Consider the following 20686-nt stretch of genomic DNA (forward strand, 5'->3'; position numbering starts at 1 on the left):
TTAGGGGCTCCATCATTTGAGTTGTAACTCTACTTCTGGCTTTATGATGGTTAATTGAAGGTAAGAGTTTCTTGAACTTTCTTTTCCTGGTTGGCTTTGAACCGTTACCATAAAAAAAATCTCAGCCTCCTGAATAGCTACAGTTACAGGTCTGAGCTACTGGTGCCAGCTGGATAGCCTTCCAAGAGATTATGGCGGTCTTGTTTGATTATAAAATCATAATCACAGGAATGAGAGTTATTTGAAAATTAGCTAAATCTTTGAGAACTCTATTCTTCATCTCAGGTCTGTTGTTTCCCACTCTGCTTCTAAGTCAGTAGAGTTTTATGCAATGCCCAACCCTACTTAAGATCAGAGCTACTTGGGAGTTTCTTTAGCTATGCAGTTGATATTGTGGCCTATAGAACCTAGGCTGAGAACCAGTCTCTGACACCTGCTGTATATATATAATAAAAGGAGCCATGCTCAAGCAGAACTGGAGTTGGAAGGCCTGAAATAACACAGATGCATCTGCCAGAGCCTTTTGTACATCACTACCCACCCCAAAAAAGAACTCGGGAAAGTGCCCCCATTGAATTGATTCCCTGACTGTAAGCAAGCTATGAAGAGTCACAACCCCTGGCTTCCCTCCCCAGGGAGTCTTCCACCCTAGCCTTCCCCCACCCACGTTCTAGCACCTACCCCACAGTGTCCTCACACATCTTCATTGGAATGTTGACTTTGCCAAGATCATTTTTATAAGTTTGATGTTTTTTTTTTTTCTTAAGAGCCGAGGTGATCCTCAGGTTTTAGCGATTGTTTCCATGCTCATACTTGGTTTCATATTTCAGGATGAATTCATCCAAAGAGCAGGATGCAGATATCGTGATGATTGAGCAGCTGAGGGAAGCAGTGGATTTGCTGCAAGATCCCAATGGGTATGCATGGCTCTCCTTGGCCAGTGTTTCATATGTACATGATAACTACTAATTTACTGAGTACAGCATCTCAATTTCTTTAAAAAAAAAATATATATATGCAGTTTGATCTCAGCCTAACCACTAACAAGGTCACGTCATGTTGCTATTCTGTTTTCAGTGTCTAAAAGCGACAGAGTCAATTGTCGGTAGAGATTGTAATCATCCCTCTCAGTGAAATGTTTTCCCCCTCTCATGAAATTCATATTGGAATTTTGGTACAGGGTTTAGGAAACAGAAGTAAAACACTTGAAGTTTAAATCACTGCCTATAGAAATTCAAAGAATACTTTCCCAGTGGAACTTAGATAATTAAATGCTACTATAGTTATTTCTGGCAGTGTGAAGTATATGATTATTAAACAATGTATTTTTAAAGCTTTGGGTTGTAGATTACTTTTTATGTTTGAATTGACCATCCTCAATAATGTGCACTCTAGGCAGTGGGCACCCTGAACAAAATATTAAGGTGGTATCAGATATCAGACAATAATTACATGACCACTAGAAACCCAAAATGTATCCCTGGTAAACTATTCAAGATTGCTAGGGAGTAAAATGTAATGACAATGAGATCTCATGGCAGACTATTTACTGCTTAATGAACCTAGAGCATCAGGGAACATTCCAGTGATGCCATCTGGCCCTGAAAGAACAGGGGCGGGTCAGGTTGACTGTGGCTGGAAATGTTTAGCAGTTAGTTGAAAAGCACTTCAGTTATGCAGAATCAAAACTCAGTTGAGTCCCCAAAACATGGAAAGATTTGCAGTGTGTGTTTTGAGAAATGTAAAAAAGAAACAGATGTAGATCTTGCCTTCTACGCACTTAAAATGCTTATTGTTATAAGAGCTACAAGACTGAGCAGGCAATAATAAGCCTTGAACAGTTATTTGTAAGTGTCCTCTGTTCAGGGCCTCAGTGTCCTTCTTTGTTAGAACTGAAAGTCTTCCTCAGCTCTCAAGTGTCTGAGCATGGACCTACGGTGGGTTGGAATGATGGGTAGGTATGGCACACATGTACCGGCGTATGTAAATTTCATTTCCTTCTTAATAAAATTCACTACATTAACTACTTTATATATATTTCTTTATTTTTTGTGCTGGTACTGGGTCTTGAAGTCAGAGCTTGAATGCTATCTCTGAGCTCTTTTGCTCAAGGATAATGCTCTACCACTTGAGCCACAGCTCCACTTTCACTTCCTGGGAGATAAGAGTCTCACAAGCTTTCCTACCTAGGCTGGCTTTGAACCACAATACTTAGATCTCAGCCTCTTGAATAATCCCTCACAGTTGTGAGTCACTGATGCCAGGCTTAAATGTTCAGATTTGATACAATATTCACATCAGAAACTTGGTACTTATGATGGAGCTTGCATCTTGCTCTCAAATATTATCTTGTTTTCCTTTACCACTGTTAGGTTGTTAATGGTCTTCATAGGTGTAATTTATAGAGCAATGAAAGATCAATAACTTTTACATTACTTAGAGAATTTTCTATCTTAATATAGCTTTGGAAAAATATCTTGCCAGGCATGGTGGCTCACACCTGTAATCCTAGCTACTCAGGAGGCTGAGATCTGAGGATCAAGGTTCGAAGCCAGCTCTGGTTCAAAAGGACCTGAGACTCTTATCTCCAATTAACCTCTAGAAAACAGGAAATGGGGCTTGACTCAAGGGTAGGGTGATAGCCTTGAGCTGAAGAGCTCAGGGACAGCACCCAGGCCCAGAGTTCAAGCCTCATGACCCACAAAACAATAAGAACAATGACAACAAAACATTTTGTTTTTAAATGCTGAAGAAACTGTTTCAAACGTACGTGTGTGTGTGTGTGTGTGTGTGTGTGTGTGTGTGTACACAAAATTACTCAAGAATTCTTTTTTTTTCTTTCTGTTACTGGAGATTAAACCAAAGACCTTGTGTATGCTAAGCATATACTTTGCTACTGAGCTGTAATAATTCCAAGCTAAGATTCTTAATTTATAATGAAAATACCAACTTATGTTAGAAAGAACAATTAAAGTCAGTGTCATTGGTGAATAATGGTATGCAGTACTATTAGCCACCTTACATGATGAAAGTTATTAAGGCTATCCAGAAAAAAATATGTATTATATAGAGAAATTGACAGGGGTACTTAGGGATAGGGCTTAGGGTATGTTAGAGTTACATGGGATAAATAAGCTCTAGAGTTAAGATTGAATATATGTTCAGATATGAATGACATGATTTTATCAGAAATTATATTGTAAATAGCTCAGATGTAAGCACCAGCAGTAAATGAAAAATAGTATTCTGGCTTATGGTAGGATACTACCACAAGGTCTGAAACTCGTGTGACAAACTTCTCATCACCTTTACCCCAAAGATAAACATGACTTCTCCATGTATTAAACTTCTAAACTAAATATGACATGGAATTTAGAAAAAGAAAACTTCAGTATACTTCTGTCTTCTTTTTTCCCCTTTTCAGACTAAGCACAGACATCACCGAGAGAAGTGTTTTGACTCTGTTGCCTGTGGGATCCCCAGAAACCTTAGAGCTGCCAGATTCGGCACTGAAGTACGTGTGCCTTTTTATCACTGAGTATTTTTCCCCTTTTGACGTTGACGTTTTAATGCTATGAATTCCCTTTGATGGCTTCCTTTTCTCTTCCCTTGTTCCTGCAGTGGTTCCATGCGGCTGGAGGCATCCCTGGTGTGTGAGGTGAGGTGCCAGGGTCCCCTACCTTGCCTTGAGAGGCGTTGTAAAGGCTCAAAGGGGGGCACCGTGGTGTGGAAGGCGATGGTCATGATTGGTCAAGACACACTTTTCAGCTGGCTCATACTTGCTCTCTCTTTAGTTTTGCTTAACTGTCGTGCCTCACCTTCCACAGCACAGGAGATGTAGCTACTTCTTTTTCATCCTCTAAATTGTTTTACATTATGCTAGGGTGGATGCGTCAGTACCATGGAGAAGAGGCAGGAGGGAGAACCTAGATTAAGTACAGAAATCTGACCAAAGTAAACCAGAGAAAAACTCAAAAGGCTGGAAAGAATGAATTAGGGACACGTAGGAGGATTAATAGAACACTGTAGAGAGATTCACAGAGCAAGATAGGTTAGATAGTTTGTGGGATGAGATTTGGCTAAGAATAGACAAATCAATTTTTATTTAGAACTTAAAAATAAGCCTGACAGGTCCCAAAGACACATCACTCAAGTTAGAGCGAGACAGGCTTGGGCTGGTAATTTTAAAGGTACAACCTACCGAATCAATTTAATTGCTTCTTAGAGAATACGTTTCGGATACTAATGTAGATACTGAGATTATATTCAAACCGGTTTCTGCCCTTCGAAGCATTGACATGTTACATCCTAAAGCAGTTTCACATTGTTTTTTTTTGTTTGTTAGTTTTTTGGTTTTTGGTGTTTTTTTTTTTTGCCACTCCTGGGCTTGAGCTCAGGGCCTGAGCACTGTCCTTGGACTTTCTCAAGGCTGGTGCTCTACCACTTGACCACTTGAGCCTCAGCACCACTTCCGGCTTTTTTCTATGTATGTGGTACCGAGGAATCGAACCCGACTCTTCATGCATGCTAGGCAAGCACTTTAACCACTAGGCAAAACTCTCGGCCCCAGTTTCACATTGTTAACTAGGTCTCTGTTGGAGCAACAGAGACACAAAGAACTGTGAATGGAAAAGCCACACTTGCAGAGAGAGCCATGGCATTGTGAAGTGCCAGGACTCAGCCCCCTTCCAGTGACTTGCTAACTGGGCAAGTTAATTCACTTTTTGGTAAATTGAGATACTAATAATAGCTGTCATAAAGCTAAATGAGTCAAGAGAAGTCTCACCACACAGGACACATAAATGCTGGCTGTTTTCTCCTGCTCTATTATTGCTATTGGTGTGGTCTTTAGACAAAATCACAGGGCCGCTCTGTCCCCGGTAGAGACCTCATTGAATGGACCAGTAGGAAACGTCAGGAAACCTTTTATTTACATGCTGCCCTATACTCCTTTTCCTCCAGCTCTCCATCTGAGATTAATTTTGGTTCCCTGCAGGCTTGCTTTTGTTCTTAGCTTCCTACTTGGCAATAATGGTTAACCTTCCAGAAGACTGTAAAAAATGACTTAGAGCGATGTTTTTAAAAAAAAAACACAAAGTGCAGTCTTGTACTCAGATTTACCAGTACATCTCTAATATGAAAATCTTCAGATTCTAAAGGTTTGAACTTTTGAGCACCAAGATGATGCCTCAAGTGAAAAATTCTACACCTGACCTCTGTGAAGAGGGACAAAGTCTACTGCACATAATATAGACCCTTGGTGTATAAGGTGTATATGAAACATAAGTGAATTTTGTATTTAGTCTGAGTCACGTTCCTAGGATGTGTGTGTGTGTGTGTGTGTGTGTGTGTGTGTGTGTGTGTGTGTGTGTATGAGAGTATGTGTATATGCATGTGTATATTTCTGTTGTCAGCTTCATAAATTTACATGTAACCCATTTTCTTCTAATCCATCATTCAGACTGTAGGTTTGTCAGTTGATCCAGGATTCTCTTCAGAGTACTTGTTTTCTTGCAGTCTAGGGTCCAGTCTAGTTATAGGTACTGAATTCAAGTACCACATCTCCATAATCTCATTTACTCTAGAACATGTCCAATAGCTTCCTTGGATTTTATCACCCCCAAATTTTGAAGATCCTAAGTGTCCCCTTTATTAATGGAGGTGCTCTTCTTTTGATACTCATCTAGTATATCCATATGATAAGGTGAGGTTCAGCTAGGCATTGGTGGCTTGAGCCTATAATCCTACTTATTCATGATCTGAGAGTCACAGTTCAAAGCCAGCCTAGGCACACAAGTCCATGGGACTCTTCTCTCCAATTAACCACCAGAAAATTCATAGTGGCACTGTGGCTCAAAGTATCTTCGAGCTGAATTGCTCAGTGCTCAGGGTTATCACCCAGGACCAGAGTTCAAGCCCCAGGACCAAACAACAGTAACAAAAAATCAGATAATGTTGAGGTTCTTCATCTTTACTTTGGGACACTGCTCAGGGCCTACTGTGTCTTTCCCAGGGTGTCACATTGGAGATACACCATGCCATTTACTTCTCATTATTGATGTTAATTTGATTTCTCTACTGAGATGTAGCTACATTTCTCCACTGTATAGGACTGTTTTACCCACAAACTATCGTAATCTGAGGCAATCTGAGGATTTGAGCTCAGCGCCTCCCATTTTCTAGGTAGGTACTCTACCACTTGAACCACATGTCTAGTGCTTTTTGCTTTAGTTATTTTTTTCAAATAAGATCTTGAGTTTCTGTTGGCCAACCTGGACAGCGCCCCACCTATCTATACCTCCTCCATAGCTGGGATGATAGATGAGAGCTACCACATCCAGCATTGTTTTCTTGAGATGGAGGGCTCTCTGACATTTTGCACGGGATAGCCTTGAACCTCTCTATGACTGAGATTCAGGCATGAGCTACAGTACCTGGTCCAACTCTAAACTTTTTTTTTTCTTTCTTTTTTTTTTATTGTAATTAGTAAAAGGGTTACATGATATTTGCCAGATAGAAGGTGCATTAATTCACATACATTGATACCCTTTCACATGTCTTGTTACCCATTACCCTCCCCCCTACCCCCCCCACCCGTCTTGGTTTTCCCCCCTTCCCTATCAAATTTCAAATATCCAAATACAAATAAATTCAATATATCAGATAACAAAGTGAGATACTATACCAATATGAGATAACCAAGGGACAGCAAAGGAGATGAGAGACAACATAGTACATTAAGGACACCAATCATTCATTATATGGCTTTTGTTTCAATATCCTGGAGGTCCTTTCAATTAGCTTCACATTATATGGCCTTATGTATCAAGATTTTGCTCTATTGCAGATCTCTGCTAGTAGAGCCCAAGGTTTCTACTGATTATGTCGAATGAGGGAAACCATTGAGCCTAAGTTCCTTTGAGTCTGGCTTACTTCACTTAATATGATTTTTTTCTAAGTCTTTCCATTTCCTAACAAATGGGGCGATGTCATTCTTTCTGACAGCAGCATAGAATTCCATTGTGTACAAATACCACAACTTGTTGATCCACTCATCAACTGAGGGACATCTGGCCAACTCTAAACTTTTTAGAAGAATTTTTGTTCTACATATTGATTCTGTGTATTTATTTATTTTTTCTGTTGCTTGTCTTTCTGTCACATAATACAAGCATTTTTTAACCATTTTCACTCCAAGTTGGACCTAGCACAGTACCTGCTTCACAGTAAGGACTTAGTGAGGGTTTGTGGAAGGGAGAGGAATGGCGAACATATATTAAGAAATTAAGAATTAAGTAAAATAAAATAAAGCAAGGAAGCAAGGAATGGAATGGACCTGTGTCTAGGATTGCAAGAGCCCCAGGGAGATACAAACCTTTAGGAAAAAAGATAGCTGGTTCCCTGTTTCTTCATTTTACAATATATTATGTTAGCTTAATATGGTACAGGGTTCTTTGTCTTTTGAGAGTGAATGAGGCATGGTATTTGGCGTAAGTAGTGCTCTATTTCCCCGTGGTGTGGTCTTGGACTATACCAAAGTCTGTCTCTGTGATCATTGGCTGTGGCAGGAAATGGCAGTCATGGCAGAAAGACCAGAAAAGAAACTGTGTAGATTCTTGAGGCCAGTGGTTATGCAGAACTAAAGTGTGATTGCGCTGCACCTCAGCAGGACCTCACTGTGACTTGATTACTTTGTATTTCCAATGCACCATTGAGAAAGAGAATGGCATCCTTCATATATAGTCTTGCATGGATTCACTGACTACTCGTTGAGTATCTGGGTGGCCATTGGTGCAGAAGATGGGAATGTGAAGGATGTTAGAGGATCTTCCTTTTTAAGAGGATTTAAAAGATGTGGAAGAAAGATGATGCCAATTGCAAAACAAATTGAGAAGCATGTATGATGGTCTGCCATTGTGAGTCTGTTTTGTGTACTATGCGAGTTGAAAAGAATAGAAAGCTCAAGGCAAGGAGTAAGTGTAGATGTTTTGACTGGCTTGAGTACGGATCCCTCATCAGAAGAATGCTGTTGTGCAAAGCAATGGGGTCAGCTTAGAATTCTGACATTGTGGGAGCCGAGCCCAAGGCTGAGCTGACATTAGACAATGGCTTGCAATCAGTACCCCCTCAGTATACTTTCAAAGACTGCACAGTGAGTGTGGATAACATGTTATCCATTGAGGAAGAAATGCGAGTTTCCTGCTCATTCAAATAAAGCATATCAAATGGATTGGGGGAGGGGTGGTACCGGAGGGGGTGGGTAATAAGAACAGTTAGAGGAAGGAGCCTGGCACTACTTTTGAGCATTTCTCACGGGTTCTTTAATGGAAAAGAGGCATGAATAACTTCTTACTCTAGCCCGAAGTTCTTTTCCCTTGTGGTGGTGATGAAGTTGGGGATAGTTTTAAACAGTACCTTCTCAGCAGTGACCAGGGTGGGCCTCTCAAACGTATACATATTTGGTGGCATGTATGAAGAGATTTCTCTTAATAGTCCCTAAAGTTATTATTAGGGTAGGTTCATGAGGCTTTTGATCACCCCGTAAAGAAGACAGGTCTGGCCAGGCATGGTGGCTCATGCCTGTCATCCTGGCTACTCAGGAGGCTAAGATCTGAGGATCATGGTTCAAAACCAGCCCCAGGAACTAAAAACCTTGGCACTCTTTATCTAGAAAACCGGAGGTGGCCCTGTGGCTCCAGAGGTAGGGCGGTAGCCTTGAGCTGAAGAGCTCAGGATCAGTGCCCAGGCCCAGAGTCCAAGCTCCATGACTGACCAAAAAAAAAAAAAAAAAAGAAGACAGGTCTGGGAAAACAAGCTGGAATGCCCCCTATACCTTTCGTGTTGGTTTTCCAGAGCTAGCCTTCAGCTACTGCTCCTCACCATTCCTGTGGTCTGTCTGGTGTATGTGCCACCCTCATAGACTCAGACACCCCATAATTAATAGTTACTTCAGAATCTTTAGCTCATGCTCCCAGTGGCTCCTATTTTTCCCACAATTGGGATTTCATCTCCATACTCCCGGAGTTTTTTGTTTTATGCATGGTGACAGTAAAGCTGTATGCTTCCTCTTGAGCTGCTCCTGAATTCTACCACCTGCCCAGTCATCTCTGCTGGAAGCCCTGGCCAATTACAAGTACTGCCTAGTTTATTCAGATTATTTTTTAATCAATCATGGCCACAGCAACCTGATATTGAATTGATCACACATGATATTTGCCCAGGTCATGGGGTTTCAGACAAGTGTATTTATTGGAAGTTTCTCCCTCCCATGTGCTTGGTGAATTTGAAGTGACTACCCTTGGGCCATTTCTAAATATCCACAATTAAAGATGAGCTGACAGGCATCTTGGTGCCTTACCTAGCTAGTGAGGTTCATGGATACTTGGGAATCAATTCTTTATTCTGACAAATCCTTATATTAGTTTGTATGATGCTTTAGATTTTTCTTTGTTACACAATGGCTACATAGTCATAGAAAATGTGAATATAACTTAAAGTAACACAGATGGATTCAGCCCATATTCATGGGGCGATTCTGGTTCAGGGATGGGCTGCCCCTTCATTTTCACAGGCTAATGGAACATACCATCTGTTTTCTCTTCCTTAAGGTGCCACATGATCTAATGTTGCAGAGTAATGGAAGCCAGTATTCACCAAATGACGTAAGTTTTCTGAAGATTAAGGAAACCAGATACTCTGTGAAGACTAAATTGGAATATCTTTTTAAATTGTTATTTTCTTAAATTATCCTTAAGTAGTTGTATAAAGGAGTTATAAGTCAACAGATCAGTTTAAAAGTCCCATGAATCTTGATTGATGGCACAGGCAGTAGGAATATCTTGTACAGAAGTCATGAGTTAATGAATTAATAAAGAGCCCTTGAGGATGTTTAGTAGTTGTTCACTCTCATAGCTGTCAGAATGTTATCTGGCCCTATTCATAACTAATTACTTTTTATATGAAATATTTTGACAAAACCCAAGTGTTAGGAGCATGATGAAACCAAAGATAGGAACATCATTAAAGAAAACAATGAAAATCTCTCCCGTGGACATTATTTATAAAGTTCTCATTGTCCTCGAATGTTTGGCCTGTAGATCTAGAAACTTTTTCGTGTTACCTGTGAGCTCCCCTTGGGTGTTATGACAGTCCTCAGTAGGGTCCCCTCTTTGGGATATAAGTTCACATCCACGCAGGTACACAGGTACGGTGGAAGAGAAATGGACTGCCAGTGTTATGCCGCTATAAAATGTATTCCTAATGTGCAGATTAAAAATTGAATTTGTTCTACTAATTGTGCCAAAGTGATTTTTTTTGTTTAGCATCAAATACCGAGTTGGAATGGGTTTATACTAATCCCTGACCATACTGAGACTTACACAGTTGTTCCATTTTATTCCTAACTTTCTTTCCTTCTAATCTGACAGATGAGAGAGAACTTCCCTGCAGTCTCTCCTACCACAAACAGCACGCCTCCATTTGGCCTGAAGCCTCGCTCAGGTACTGCGAGTCATCTTTTCTAGCTACTCTTCAGGTTTTTCTGTTTGTATGTGATAAATGCCACCATTGTTGATCTTGAGTGGGGATCCTGGAACCAGCTCCTTCTACAGCTTGGGGAAGCCAGAGATTGGCAAGAACTAACTGTGCGCCATGTAATTAGGAATAAATAGCTTTCCTTCTTTTGGACCAGAGGAAGGTAGGGCAATGATTAGGTGCATGTAAGTGGGGAAGCAATATTGAACTCTTTTATTCACAGAAGATAGGCTAACTGCCCTTCACTCCCTTGGTTTCTGGTTTTCTGCCAAGTTAAACAGCAGCCTGGAAAAGGGACTCCCAAAGAGAGATATCTCCAATAGCTGGTGAGCATGGCAGGACCTGTGTGTTTCCTTGTGTAATAAGGTGTAAGAATAGGTAACAGTTACTTTTTTAAAGTGAACTTTTGGAAAAGTATTCAGCTTTTTGACCTACTCACAAAAGTAAGTTATGATAAGCAGTATATCTTGATTTTAAAAAGGACTCTGAATAGAAAAATGTGTTTCTTCTAAGTTCTCCAGTTATTTCTACTTCCAGTGCTTTGTGTCTTATTTGAGGACCTTAAAAAAAAACTAGTTTGATATTTGTTGTAAGGAAGTCTTAATAAAGTTTGGCAACAAACTCAGATGTTGGTAGGTTTTTCAGAACAGCATTTTGATATCCACAGTGTCAAGTTTGGGAAAAGGTACTCATGGAGCAGGCAGAGATAATTCATTAATAGAGGACATGGTTTTGTGAAATGTTCCTGGCAGTTTGTAAGAAAAAAAGCCATTTGAAAAAAAAAATTTTTTTTTTTCTTTCTCCTTTTGTCCCAGTACCAGGGCTTGAACTCAAGGGACTTGAAGTCTCACTTAGCTTTCATACGAATGGCTGACATTCCATTCCACCACTTGAGCCATTACTCCAGTTCCAGTACTTTGCTGGTCCATTGCCGATAGAGCCTCACAGATATTTCTGGCCAGCTTAGCGTCAAACTGGGATCCTCCTGATCTCAGCCTCCTGAATAGCTAAGATTACAGGTTGAGCCACTGGTAGGTACCCAGCTTGCTTTTGTTTTTGGCAGTGCTGAGGATGGAACCCAAGACCCCACACAAGGTCATACTACTGCGCTACACCTCCACATCCAAGTGTGTGTATCACTAAGGAGCATAAAATTGTACATGACATTAGCTTTATGTGGGCAGCCCTCGTGCATGTAGAACAAATCTACCTGATCTGGTTTGTTTCTGGCCCTCAGTCTCAGGTGTGGTTTAGGCTTTCTGTCCTGCGAGATCCAGGAGACTTGACTCTGAGCCTAGAGGATTCCTGTTAGGTACAGACTGTGTTTGAATCAAGGGTTTCATAATTAATTAATAAGTCAAAAGCTAGACGAGTCTCCAGTTACTTTTGAATGTGTATTTTGCAGTTTCATTGTAAAATTATTTAAGGGACTTAAATAATTTTACAATGTTTACAGTGTTTCATGAGCCAAGGTAGAAATGTTTGTAGTAGCTGAAGCCTGTTAGAGTTTGCTTGCTATAAAAAAAAATGTGGATATATCTTCAGGAATATCAAGTGACATAATGGAGCAAGTTAGGATAAAAATTTAGACTCTTTATATAAATGAGCTATTTTCTTGAAAAGGAAGCTTTGTCTTATATGATTTTCTCCTGAAGCATGATAGTGCATATACCCAAATACCCTTTGTAGGAGAGATTAATTAATTTTACCTTACTTGCTCTGCCTTGTGGTTGGATAAGAATGGATAAAAATTATTATTATTATTATTATTATTATTATTATTTTGTCAGTCATGGGGGCCTGGGCACTGTCGCTGAATTCTTTTGCTCAAGGCTAACACTTTACCGCTTTGAGCCACAGCAGCACTTCCTAAAAATGATATAGATATTTCCCAAATATAAGTATCCTAAATAAATATGAAATTACTGTGGAGATATTTAGTGCAAAAATAAAATGTTATAGTTTCACAAACAATCAGTACCTAAGTTTTTGAAATTGTCATCTATATACTGGATTTATTGTTAAATATACTCTACTGGCTTTTTTGTTGTTTTGTTTTGTTTTGGTTTGGTGTCAGAACTAGGGATTCAACTAAGGTCCCTTTCCTTTGCTTGTCTTTTTTGCTATGGTGTTTGCTCTACCACTTGAATCATATCTCTACTTCCCAGCTTTTTGCTAGCTAATTAGTGATTTTTAAAATATCTTGCAGCGTTGTTTGCCAGGCAGGCTTTGACCTTAATCCTTAGATCTGGGCCTCCTGAGTAAGAGTATAATTGTGAACCACAGGTGCCTAGATGTTTTGTTGCTTTTGACTGGTCAGTGTTGGAAACTAGATTGTGAGTCCTTGAGTTAAGGAATGGTTCAGGAGAGTCATCGCTGATTAATTTATCCTGAAACACTGGATATATTTAGAAAGAAATTCTGTATTGTCTTATAGAGAGTAGAGGGTAGCCATCCGTAGTAAATGATACTCTATAAAAGTTTTTACTTGGAAACAATTGCTATCTTTACACCTATTAAGCTTTGTCCTAATGTGACCAACCTTTAGTGTGCATCAGCTAATTGTGTTTAAGAGGGTTCATGGTTTAGGAAGTATTTGAGAACAGAACCAATCAAGCCTTTGCTTTTTAATCTGCACAACCTATGGGTACTTTCTTCCAACTCTGTGTCTTCAGGCTCGAAGAACTGTTAAGATTAGCAGTATGAATTGCATGCAAAGTATCTGCCTGATGATTACTAACACATAGTTTTTTTTATCATTCTTTTTATTCCATGCGTCATCTGTCATTCTCCTATATTGTACATTTGAAATTAAATCCCATGTAAACAAAACCCACTTCATTTCCATGCGAACCTTATGCCATTTGTGAAATGCTGCGGCCCCCTTTGGTTTTCTCGGGTCCCTGTGCACCTGTCCGTGGCCTGGCTCTCTCGCTCTCCTGCAGACCCAGCCCTCATTCTCCCTCCTATCTCCTTCAACAAACTTACGCAGGCACAAACATGGGACAGCTCTAGCTACAGTGTTCCATCTGAAGGAGACAGTGACAATGGTAGGTGACTTTGTACGTCTTCCTCCTTGTTCTCATTAATAAGCTCGTGAATATACTGGGCCTTCCTTTGGGCTTAGCTGGACCTGGAGTATATTCATCTGCATGCTTTGTGCGCAGGAAACCTGAGCTGTATGAAGTCCAAAAACAAAAACGCATGTGGATTATTCGAGAAGTTGGTCAGAGTAGAGTTTTAGTTATCTTGGCTATTTCTAAATTTGGGGAGGATTTTTATAACTTTCTTCTCTGCCTGTTCTGCTTGTGTTTGGGGTTTTTTTGTTTGCTTGTCTGTAAAAATCGGGGATTTGCACAGTTTGGATTAACTTTGCTTGCTGTGAAACCTGTAGTAAATGATTTAAGAGTTGGCTCTTTTATTATCTCTGCTTACGACATGAGGTTTTAAGGTAATTAAAAGCTGCTCTGGCTCATCCAAGAGCTTTGCACTGGTAATAATTTTGTTAACATTGAGAAATGTCTGAAAATGGAATCAGTGCCCTTTTGCTTTTTAAACTATCTGCATGTTTTGACTTTGTATACCTTCTTTGAGTGTAAAGTCATCTGTATTTAATTTAAGAGTAGCAGCTTAGTCTGAAAATCTGAGAGCAAATAAGGACCGTTAATATCTATCCTAATTTGGTGCCATTAGCTATCTTAAGTAGTCCAAGAGCTTCAACAAAGAACAAGTGCAATTATTTAGCTTTCCATACCACATATATCTAAATGTTTATCCTGGGCTAATGCCAGAGCAGATCATTTTATTTTAAATGCAATGGTAGCTGCAACATTTAATGAAATAGAATATCATTTTATTGGAAGCAAATAAGGTATAAGATAGAACCATAGTCAACACATACATTGTCTGATAATTCCTTTTTTTACTCTTAAGTGCTTCACACAGACACACACACACACACACACACACACACACACACACGAACGTAGATGTCTAAAATACTGCCATGATTCCTGGTTAAAATTCAGCTGAGATACTTTTAAACTTCCTTGTATCAAAAGCAATAATATTCATATTTCTTAGAATGTTAGATTCTAACATTTCTAACTTAAAGTTATTAGCACACTTAAAAAGTAACAGTCCTGAAAGAAAAAAATCTAAAGATTTACCTGGAAACCCCCAAGACACTGTTCTTTTGCTTAAAAATAAGAACGGAAATTCAAAGAAGAGAAGAATTCTTGCTTTTCAGAAAGTATGGCCATTTTAATGGTGTCAGGCTATTTCAAGGAAAGACCACCTAGTGTAAAAGGTTCATGTGTGATTTGATACTTACTTAATGGTGATACCTGAAAATATCTGGGGAGGGGTTGTTTCTTGCATTTTTTTGCTATTCCTGGGCTTGAGCTCAGAGGCTGAGCAGTGTCCTTGGACTTTCTCAAGGCGAGAGCTCTACCACTTGAGCCACAGCATCACTTCTGGCTTTTTTCTATATATGTGGTACCGAGGAATCAAACCCGGATCTTCACACATGCCAGGCAAGCACTCTACCACTAAGCCAAACCCCCAGCCCTCTTTTTTTCTTTTTTAAGTAGCTGGGAACATATTAGACATCTCCTGTGGCTGTAGAATCTGTTCTTACAGGTGAACCAACTAAAACCCAGAAAGCTGAGATTGCTGCCTTGGTCTCTGTCTTAGCCAGGCGGGCTCCACACTCGGGGCTTGATCTTTACTGTCTGCTTTCAGAAAAATTCACATTTGGCTGCATGCTTATGGGAGATGTTTTTAGCCAGCTACTCAGCTGCAGCACTGCCTCATTTCTGTTAAAAATGCTGTGGTTCCTATAGCAAATGATTGCTGTGGCAGTCTTTCTGTACATACAGTAACCTTGCACTTGTTGTTCTTTCTCTATCAGTGAAAAATCCCTAAGATCCATGTGAGCTTTTCCATGTATCATGTGGTACACCAATAAGAAGAAAGGATGGTGTTTAGTATTCATCCACTCCACCCACTCATGCCATGTATTTGATGGTTGTTGGTTTTCTTCTCTGTAATATGTGTCTGCCATACTCTGGGCAAGAGATAATTTTCTGTGTAGAAACCTCCTTTACAAAGCCATCAGCGTAGGCTTCCAGTCCTGATGGTCCATGCATATCTTCTTTCTCGTGGTGCTAAACTTTGCCTTGGGACTTGTATGTATTTTCTAATGCAATCTGTAAATGAGAGAGCCCATGCTGTGTGTCTTCTCACATACAAGCTGGTGTTGAACAACAGAGCCCATTATTTTACAGTTATGGAACATTCTATTCAGTGGGCTTTGAAAGCACTTCAAAGTGGACTATCATATCTGTGTAGGTTCCTCTTATTTTCTGCTCTACCCCCAAACTTGTACTATATATCATGGCCATTACAAGCAATGGCTTCTTCCTATAAGCTCAGCCTAACAGAGTTTAACTTGTACTTATTCGTTGAAATGTGCCATATTTAGATCAAAATTGTTTTACTTAAATTATTTCTTGTTTCATTTCAAATTAATTTTATTTGAAATCTGCCATTTTCTTCATAGTGTACAATGTTCTTTTTTTTAACCAGTAAAATAAGGCTTGAACTCAAGGAGGGCTTCATCACTTTGGCTTGGTATTTTTGCTCAGGGCTGGCACTCTTCTACTTGAGCCACAGTTCTGTCTTCTTTGCTCATCATTGGAGATCAGAGTCTCAGAGTCTTCCCAGCTTGCTTTGAATCACTAAGCTTAGTTCTCAGCCAGGATAGTAGGTTTATGCCACCTGCACTCCACTTCTAGAATATTTTATTTAAAGAAACTATTTAAAATGGCCAGCAGCCTAGATGATTATTTTAGAAGTTTGGATCCCCCAAATTCCCAAAGTTCTTCTTCCTAAGGGGAACAGAGGCCACTGTGTCAATTCATCTATATAGTTCTACCTGGCTCTGGCATTGGCTATTGCAGCTTTACCTCTGATCTTAACTTGAGAACTCACCTCCTCTTTTCCTTACTCTTCCTACTACTCAGTTTCCCTTCCCATCCTTCACCTTGAAGTTAAAGATCCTTCTGTCTTTTGATCGTTTTTGCCTTTTCACTTTGGTGGATGCTACTTTAGACCTATTTAACACTGGTCTTCACCTGAGAAGGAATGAGCAGACATACGTGTGGGCATAGATGCTTCTCTTAAGTTTCTGTTATACAAATTTTACACCGAGAGCTTGCTGCCCCTTTGCTAGCATGAGGAAACTGAGGACATGAGAGATTTTACAGCTCTGGCTTCATATCAGAATTGCCTAGGCCCACACTCAGAGAAATACAAACTTACAAGAGGTAGCATTGAGTCTTAAATATTGACTTTTAAAGTCGCTTTTAATTTGGTCTAAGTTAAGTATATCTGGATGGAATGAATGAGCCTGTACCTAAAACTCATGATATGCCACTGTGTTGACAACCCTTGAATTTGTGGGGTTAATGTTGACCCAGAACCTTGTTTATGCTACACCTATTATAAGCATGGTTGAATGATAGCCCTAGGTAAATATGCATGTTATGTAAACACTACTTTAGGTTCTTAACTTGGAAGGTAGAGCTAAATTTCTAAGTGTCATGCTGCCCCAGAGGAGGAATTCCCACTCACTGGGCTAAGTTCAGGTAATAGGAGTAATAATGCACAGTGATGATTTTTATACAACGAGTACATTTCATATAATAATGTAATGTCAAAACACATCTTGAGCAAGTTTCAGAGCAGTAGATTTTCTCTGCCTAATGGAACGATATTTTCACAATTGCATACAATAAACAGTTCAAAGGATTTATCTTTAATCTACCCCTGCCTCTTTCTGCATTCTCTCTCTCTCTCCCCGTCCTTCCCTCCCTCCCTCTCCCTCTCTCCTCCCTCCTTCTCTCCCTCCCTCTCCCTCCCTCTCCCTCTCTCTGTCTGTCTGTCTCTCTCCCTCTCTCTCTTTCTCTCTCTCACTCACACAAACACACACCACCACCACATTTCTCTTTCCTTTTAATTTTTCCTATTTAAATAGTTAGCATGAAATCTGATTTGAAAAGTCTATGCTAACAATGAGAATGCTTTTAAATACTGTCTCAGTAGATGCAAGGTAAACTTTCATTCTCCCAAATTTGGTGTTTAAAATTGAGCAACATATTAGTGAACAAAACCAGAATAATAATAATAGTAATAATAAACCAGAATAATTCTTCCATAGATCATCTTCCTGACCCCTTGACTCAGACACAAATAAGCTGGCAAATGTACTATGAGCCTACAGAATTTGTTTAAAAAGTCTCAAGGTAATCTATAAAAACGAATAGTGCATCTTAGAAATCCAGTAAGTCTAATCATGATTTCTAATTGTATGTGTGTTTGAAGTGTTTATTTTTAAAACTATAGTCCAAGTATTCAACACTTCTTGATTGCTCACCATTCATGAAGCACATATCCTTTGCTCGTGGTGTACTTTTAAGATGCACAGAGATTTAAAATGAAAAGGGATGTCAGAAAATTGCAACTCAGACATATTGCATTGGCTCCAATAAGGTCTCCAATAAGGCCTCCATGCTTGAATTGTGTGCTGTTAAACCAAAGTTCATCTGACTTCCTGATAGCTTCATATTCAGAGAAGAAGTTGCCAATAAAAGCATATTGAAAATATGAAACATGCCATATTAGATAAGATTTCCTGGGGAGGGGGGGGTAGGGAGGCAAACAAACAAAAAAAACCTCCAAAAAAAATACTGCTTTTTGAAATAGTGTCAAGGCGCCCCCTGATGGCACATATGTGCATTACATAGCTCATTCCACATTCCTTGACTTTTTTGGTAAACTTGGTTGATTTCTCTTCGATGTGCGGAATAGTTCTAGATTTTACATTTTAATACATTCCTTTTCCAATATATATCCTTTGATGTGTATATTTTTGTTGGTTTTTATTTTTATATCCTTTGAGTTTCTTCTATACTTTCTAATTTATGAGACTTCTCTTTGCTCTGTGAACTTTCCATCTTTCCCTCCCAGATAACTCTGTCCCTCTGTTGGCTTTATTTTCATAAACAGTTGATATCACTTCCTCTGGGCTTTGGTTTTTGTGGGCTTTGATGAGATATCTTCTGTGACATGCCATTGGCCTTCTTTGCCTGTAACTTCCATGCATATTTTTTTAACAGAGGCCCAGGCCACAGCCTATATATAGACTCAATGGCTCTAAAGTTCAGAAGGCAGATGGCTTGGCCCATGTTAGAATTTGGATATCAGACTCAATTAGAAAGAAAACTGAAGAGGACAAATTGTTATTAAAATAATGTAGGTAGGCCAGCACAGGATATTTAATGGATGGCATGGATTCAAGGCTCTTACTACAATTATCATATATTTGTAAGTCATATGCATTGGAATCCTGTAAACGGCCTCTAGGCAGTGTTTGTCAGGATGTATACAAATTGAAGACTCTTCAGCTTTGATATTGTTGAGATTATAGAATTGAAAGTATTCAATTATAGTGCTTCTTCTGTGTGGATTTAGATTTCTCACACTAGAATTCTGTGCCTTAAATTTCCTGAATAACTCCCTTAACCTCTGAAAGTTCATAGGATGGGAAACTAAATACAGCACAGCTCTTAGATTCCTCCTGTGCTCATGGAAAGTTGAGTCTAGGATAAAAATCTTTAGGAAGAAAAAAGAAACATCAAGTTAAAAATCTGTGCTAGGCTTCACAGCATAAAACTATGAATTAAAATCACTCTTCCAGATAAAACATTTGTGTTAACCTATCAAAGGTTATCTTATACCAGTGAAAGGATTTTGATTGTTTGAGAGTATTTTATGGGGGGACAGGATCATACCCAGGCCTTCTGCATATTAGTGCTTTCACCCCAGCCTAAGAGAGGACCTGTTTCCTAAATTCCATCCAAAAGAAGAACCTTATCCATTACTATTCTCAGAGATGATATGGCAGGAGGCAGAATTATTCCACTCTACTTTGATATGTAATCTCGTGTTTTAGCTGAGGCTTATAAAAATGTTATGCCAACAAAAATCATTTACCAAAACATGCTATTTATTATTTACTTACTTAGTTTTGATTTTTATTCTATTTAAGTAAGTGGATAAAGGGGTTCTAATTAACCTTGTCAGTTTATGAGTAGTCTCTACAGTGACTCAGACATTTCCATGGATTCATTCTACTCTCTCACCAAAATTCATGATTTCCTTATTCACACAACCTAAAGTAACATAAAATATCGTTTTCCCTAGAGTACTTGAATCAGGCTTGTCCTGTGAACTCAGAATTTCTTTGTTTCTGTGTGTGATAAATTGTTGGAGATGAATCAGGAAACTATTAAGTTTGACGTGAACATAAATAGTCCCGTGTACCAGCCCATAAAACCTTTCTTCTTTCTGTTATAGTATTTCTAAGGCCTCAGAGAAACTTGGAATCTATCGACCCACAGTTTACAATTCGGAGGAAAATGGAGCAAATGAGAGAAGAGAAAGAGCTGATGGAACAACTTCGAGAGGTATTCAGGAAATTCTAGCCACCAAACCATCAATCATAGAACTTACAGCATTCCGTATTTTTTACCAATCCTGGTTGCAACTCTAGCTAGTCACTTGCTGACTCATTGGTCCTGGGCAAGACACTTGGACTTTCAGTTCTTCGTGTACTGAAAACACGAAGAACTTCCTTTTATGGGGTTTGTAAAGAATATATGAAATTGGAGAAGTAGAAATACTTAATACAGTTGAGCATTACTGTTTTTTTGTGTGTTATACTGAGGCTTTGAACTTAGGGCCTGAGTGCTGTCCTGAACTTTTTTGCTCAAGGCTAATACTGTACCACTTGAGCTACAGCTGCATTTAAAGCTTTTTGGTACTTCATTGAAGAAAAAAGGTCTCATAGACTTTCTTACCTGGTCTGGTTCTCCCCTCCTGCCTCCCAGACTTGGGGCTTGAACTCTGGGCCTGGGCACTATCCTTGGGCTTTCTCAAGGCTAGCACTCTACCAGTTGAGCCACAGCACCACTTCCAGCTTTTTCTGTGTATGCGGTACCAGGGAATTGAACCCACCCTTTGTGCATGCTAGGCAAGCACTCTTTCACAAGGCCATGCTCTTGGCCCCCTGGTCTGGTTTTGATGTGTA

At 39.4% G+C, this 20686-nt stretch overlaps 1 protein-coding gene across 2 annotated transcripts in view; it reads left to right on the plus strand.

The window, feature by feature from the left end:
* Positions 1-20686, plus strand: part of Lrch1 (leucine rich repeats and calponin homology domain containing 1) — a 160739-nt gene that overhangs the window by 118829 nt on the left and 21224 nt on the right. The window contains exons 11-17 of one of the 2 annotated variants that reach the window (XM_090342130.1): positions 831-917; positions 3425-3514; positions 3622-3658; positions 9609-9662; positions 10428-10500; positions 13479-13583; positions 19954-20063. In XM_090342130.1, the coding sequence (XP_090198256.1) occupies positions 831-917; positions 3425-3514; positions 3622-3658; positions 9609-9662; positions 10428-10500; positions 13479-13583; positions 19954-20063 (556 nt within the window). The remainder of the gene's footprint in view (positions 1-830; positions 918-3424; positions 3515-3621; positions 3659-9608; positions 9663-10427; positions 10501-13478; positions 13584-19953; positions 20064-20686) is intronic. The other variant, XM_090342131.1, reaches the window with a different exon arrangement.

The sequence above is a fragment of the Megascapheus bottae genome, chromosome 11 (assembly GCF_031878675.1).
Source record: "Megascapheus bottae isolate mThoBot1 chromosome 11, mThoBot2.hap1, whole genome shotgun sequence".
Taxonomy (NCBI): Eukaryota; Metazoa; Chordata; class Mammalia; order Rodentia; family Geomyidae; genus Megascapheus; species Megascapheus bottae.